We start from the raw sequence: 5,916 nt of genomic DNA, 5'->3' as shown, positions 1-5,916 counted from the left end.
GGAAGTTTATACCACCAAACTAAAACACTTCTTGTTAGTATATATACATATTATAATACATATACCAAGTTTTCATTTTATTTATATTCAATTTATTTTAATTTTAAAGCCACTCATTTTTAAATCAATTATATTTTATTTAACTATAAATTTTATTAAATATATACAAATTAAAAATATAAACAAAAAAATTTATTAATCACAATTTATTTTTTCAATAAATACTTGTTACATGCAGTTGTCTTCATATGAAGTTGATAGTTGAAAATCTTTAGATGATATCTAGTCAAACTTGTCAAATCATCTAACAGTTCTTAAATATCAACTTCACATGAAAATAACTGTATGCGAATTTTTACCTATAATAATATAATAATAAAACAAATATATATACCGGTTTAACCGATTCAACCAATGACCCACCGGTTGAACCACTAACACAGTGACCCAATAACCTGACCGGTTCGATCACCAGTTCGGTTCTGATAACTATGTGTTGAATGTAATTTTCTCTCAAAATTTTGGAAGATACAGTTATATACACTGGACCTAATTTAATACTACTAGTGCCTTGGACCATTGGTTGGAATGAAAGTTGGATACACATCAGTAAAACTTGCCAAATTGCCAGTTGCCACTAATGTTGACAATCACAAAAAATAGGATAACNGTCAGCCTCGGTTTATCCCTCTCCATTTGTTCACTTGTGAGGCTCAGATTTCATGGCTAGTAACATGGCCATGACATCGTCATCATCATCATCATCATCATCTTCATTACCATTATGAAATCTAAGATTTTCTCTCCTGCCCATAGTGGGAGCCATGAAGAAGAAGAAGAAGATAGAGCCTTATCAGGAAGAACAACAGCACCAGCACCACAAACAAGAACAAAAAGAGTTGGAAATATTGAAAGCAGTGGCACAAGCCTGGTACAGCCACTCAGGAAGCTCTAAACCTATGAGTGAGTTTGATGCACGCAGAAGAAACTTCAAAGTGAAGCCTTCAAGGTTCAAGCTAGAAGTAATGAGGGACACAGGTTCTTCTTCTTTTTCTTCACCTTGTTACTGGAATTTTCAGCAGTCACTTTGGGATTCATATGAACTTGTGACAGTGTCAAGAAGGATTGAAACGGGGTTGGATCTAGATAATAACCCTTTTGATGACTTATGTGGTTCGATTCAAAGCCAACGGAGGCGAAAGCTGGAGAGTAAGAATAGCCTCAGAAATCTGTTCTCTCATTTTTCTTCTAGACGGTTTAATGCTGCCAAAATTCCACAGGAAAACGATACATGAGTTTCATTCTTCTTTTGTTAGAACAGTTAAGATTATATAGACCACTCTCAATTTGCAACTTGAAATTCTGGCATACTGACAATTTTCCTTATTTAATTTTGAAGATGTCCTTGATTTTACCAAGCAAGATGAAAATGTTATTTAAAAGATATAAATTAAAATAACGTGTTAGTCCTTCTTCTTTAGTAAGTCTTTGCTTGTTATGCAAGAGAGTAGTTAGTTACAAATTCTGGCTTATTCTTGGTAGGACATGTATTTTTATTTTACAACATGAGTTTGATTGTGTTAGGCTTGAGCATCAAACAATAAAGGCATGGCATGCTAATTAACATGTGTATGTATTCATTCAATCAATGGTTGATACATATAAAAGCAGTACGTAAATAAAATCACACCTAGATTTGTAATAAGCAAACATTGGCTCGTTAAGCAGCCATTTATTTCTTACCATCACACTACTGATCTTGGTGTATTAGGAAGCATATGCTATATAGTAAACTAGACACAACACTCGAGAAATAACTGTTTTTTTTTTTTTTTTAATTATTATTATTATTTTAAGGCCTAAAGGTCTTCCAGGGGTGCAACTCAAAGCCACCCCTGTTCTTCTTAGGATAGTACTGATCAGAGTCAACATAGGTGGCTTCACCATCCCAATTCGCAGGATTGGTGGTTCTTCCATAGTCTACTACTTCAACCCTCTCGTCATCATGGCGAGCTTGGAGGGGATAGCCATAGTTTTGACATCCCTCGTCTTCCCCATGAATAGTTGCCTTCTTGCCGAAGGCAATATGGACACCAGGGTAACGAGGGACGTCAGTTATTTCGCTAGGGGTCCTGTGCACTCTAAATATGTGTTCATAGTAGTCCTGGGATCTCCGCATTTTTCTCTTTTTTTTCCCTCACTACTTGTTCTTCAGGTTTAAGCACGAGCACATATGGTAATTGTGCTAGCACAAGGTGCAATTTATAGGCACATTTAGAGAGATATTTATGCACTATTTTATTCCATAATTTGCTAAGATTGAATCTAATTCCCTGGCTTTTTGTAAATTTCAACAGTAGATTTGACCTGTAACTTAGATTCCGTTACTTTACTTCAATGTCCATGTGGCATGCCAAATAGCAGGGGTGGGAGTGAGTAGAAAGAACTGAAATATGGAGTAACATTTAAACACATAATAATAATAGTAATAATAATATTAAATGGAATTGCATCTACTAAAATTAAAGTATTAACTACTTTTAGATTATTAATTTTTATTGCTAGCGAGTGACGATATACTTCTCAGTTTGTAAAACGGTAATGCTAGAGAGACAAAAAAAAATAGTCAGAACTTGTCTTATTTAGCATTCATTAATTGTCGCAACCATTAAATGTATGATTGAAAGTAGCTTTTTCTAATTTTGATGTGGGATGAAACATGCTTTTAGAAATTCTTCTGGTGTGTTCTTGTGACATCGTCTATTTGATGTCATTCATGTAATCTAGTAATTCCCAGCACGTAATTATGGTCATGTTCCAAGAAAAAGTGACAAGATTATCCTAAAGCTGTAGTGATACATATATTGTTGTAAAAGAACTTGTGCTTAGATTACAGTGGAAGCCACCCAACACATGATTTTGATGCAACGGAACAAAACAGAAGTGAGTAAGAATAATGAACAAGGTTAACTTAAAAAGATTTTGTCAATTATCAAAGTAGCGTTTGGAGATTTTCTTGTGAAAATTTTAAGTCTGCCGGTTGGGAGAATAGAATAATACAAGATACGGAAAATAACATACTAAATATAATTAAAGGCACAAAAATTAGTATTCTTGTATTATGTTTAGTGACAAACTAAATATTAAAATAAACAAATTATAAAACTATAAAAGTCTAATTTATTCTTTTTTTTCATAAAAAAATTAAAAAAAAAATATAATAATAAAAAATAAGTTGTCTTTTTTGACAAGAATAACAAAATATATTAATTCAATATTTTTCGATACAATGTCTGTCTCCATCTTTTATTTGCCAAATATAATTTTGTATCTTTATCTCAGTATTTCGTGCCTAAAAAAAATCCAGCACAATAGAATGACTTTGGCAAAGATATTCGAAGTAGAAAAATTTTTCTAAATTGCCATATATGTGTGTCTGAATATATTTTGAACACAATTCTCATCTCATCTAATATTCTTTTGACATGTGTTTTTTTTTTGTTGTCTAACTCTAACTTAATAAAAAATAAAAAAAGCTTCCATGGAAATGTTTGGATATATTCAATTATCTTCAAGTTTCAATGTGTTTAACATTAATCTAAATTAGGTATTTGTTCATATCCTAGCCCAAATGCAGCCCGGCCTAATAAGGATAAAGGCCCCTCAAAGGTGGTCTCTTCTATTCATCCGACCTTCTAAAGAGGTCAGACACGAAAAATGGTCCAGTTCTACTTATCTAAATAAGTAACTATCTCCCTAAATCTCTCTTAGACTCCTAGTATCTCTATCTCTCTTAAAAGATAGACTGCAACAAACTTGCAAAAAAAAAAGGAACGGCTATCCACGAATAAAAGTGGAACTATTCAAAAGGGTGATTATCTTTCTACTATAAATACACTGACACCCCTCAGGTATACTCATGTCGTAATCTACTAAAAACCTACTTAAAGCCCTTGATAACTTAAACATCGGAGTCTCTTGCAGGTATCACCTCCCACCTCCTCACGAGGAACTCGGACGGCGGCCCCTTAGCATCAGCACAAGTCAGTCGCTGCCCCAGAAGGAGTCTGGACCCCACGTTCATGCCCAAATCACCATTTTAGGTAACCCTCGGAATATTGACGTCGTTGTCGGGGACCTGGAGCTCAACTCTTGATAATGGCGGATAATCAATATGAAGACGGTCACATGGCGTCTGAGTTAGAAACAAAACCCCATCACGACGACCTCGCGTTAGCACTTCTTCCACCTCGAGACAAAACACGTGTTCCTCACGGAGAAGGAACATTGGGAAACCCTTAACTCTAGCAGATTTAATCAAAGGTCCATCCGGACGAAGAGGAAGAACCTCCTCATCCAACGGAAATAGTAGGGTTAGTCCACGGCCACTGCGGGCAATTAGAGCAACTCAAACTAGAAACTAAATGACAACGGGAAGCAAAACAAGAATTGCAAAGAGTTGGAAGAAAATCTCTTACGATTGGAGGCTGATCTACGATGACGAAGATCGAGCAGATTGGGAGGAAAGCCCTCTAGGAGGTGAAGATCCATTTGTTGAAGAGATCATGCGAGCCAGGGTTCATAGAAATTTCAAAATGCCTGACAAGGATCTCTATAACAGAACGACTGACCCAAGGCACCATCTCAGCAACTTCAAAAGTCGGATGTACCTAGCCGATGCCTGATGCACCACTATTTTATGGTATATTTTGTACTTAATTGAGTGAATTTTATCCACTAAACTCACACTTATTCATATAATTCGCATGTTTCACATTTTCCTTCCTAATTTTGTGCTATGATTGAAAACATGCTTCTTTGGCCTTAATTTGCTAATTTTAATCCTCTCTTATTACCATTTGATGCCGTGATATGTGTGTTAAGTGCTTTCAGGGTTTATAGGGCAAGAATGGCTTAGAGGATGGAAAGGAAGTATGCAAAAGTGGAAGAAATACAAGAAATTGAAGGAATTGCTAAGCTATCCAGCCTGACCTCTTCGTACTTAACTGGCCATAACTTGAGCTACAGAGGTCCAAATGAGGCGGTTCCAGTTGCGTTGGAAAGCTAACATCTGGGGCTTCGAAATGATATATAATTTACCATGTTTTCCTTGCAGATAATCGGCGTGCACGCGTTCATCATGCGCACGCGTGCATCTACAAAAATTCAGCGTATCAGAATTCGCCTCAGCGATTTTTGGGCTATTTTTGACCCAGTTCTCGGCCCAGAAAACATAGATTAGAGCTGCAGAGTGGAGAAATGAGGAGACAACTCTCATTATTCATAATTTAGGTTTTACATGTAGTTTCTAGAGAGAGAGGCTCTCTCCTCTCTCTAGGTTTTAGGATTTCTCTTAGTTTTAGGTTTATTTCTTCTCAATTCTAGGTTCAATGTTCCTTTAATTTAGTTTCTTTTCTACTTTTATTTATTCTAGTACTTTGTTTTATCTATTCTTCTTGTTGATTCTCTTCTTTTCTAATTTGGTTTATGAACTCCATGTTAGATTTCTTTATTTAATGCAATTTGAGGTATTTCATATTTATGATTTTAATTTAGCTTTTTACATTCTTAGCTTTGGTTGAGTAATTGGAGACGCTTGAGTTATCAAACTCCTTTGTTGACTGATGATTGAAATTTGCTGGTTGATTTGGATCCCTCTAAAGCTAGTCTTTCCTTACGAGTTGACTAGGAATTGAGGAATCAAATTGATTAGTCCACTTGACTTTCCTTTATTCGGTAAGGGTTAACTAAGTGGGAGCGATGAACAATTCTCATCACAATTGATAAGGATAACTAGGATAGGACGTCTAGTTCTCATACCTTGTTAAGAGCTTTCTTAATTATTAGTTTATTTTCTTATCATTTAATTTCCTTGTTCAACATTCAAAATCCCAAAAATATACTATCCATAACCAA

The 5,916-nt window shown here is 35.2% G+C and overlaps 1 protein-coding gene across 1 annotated transcript; it reads left to right on the top strand.

Moving 5' to 3' along the window:
• LOC107607673 lies at positions 825–1,295 on the top strand. Its single transcript, XM_016309602.1, has one exon. The coding sequence runs from the start codon at positions 825–827 to the stop codon at positions 1,293–1,295; it is 471 nt and encodes a 156-aa protein (XP_016165088.1).

Source organism: Arachis ipaensis, chromosome B01 (genome assembly GCF_000816755.2).
Source record: "Arachis ipaensis cultivar K30076 chromosome B01, Araip1.1, whole genome shotgun sequence".
NCBI lineage: Eukaryota > Viridiplantae > Streptophyta > Magnoliopsida > Fabales > Fabaceae > Arachis > Arachis ipaensis.
This window is presented reverse-complemented; position numbering and strand designations above follow the sequence as displayed.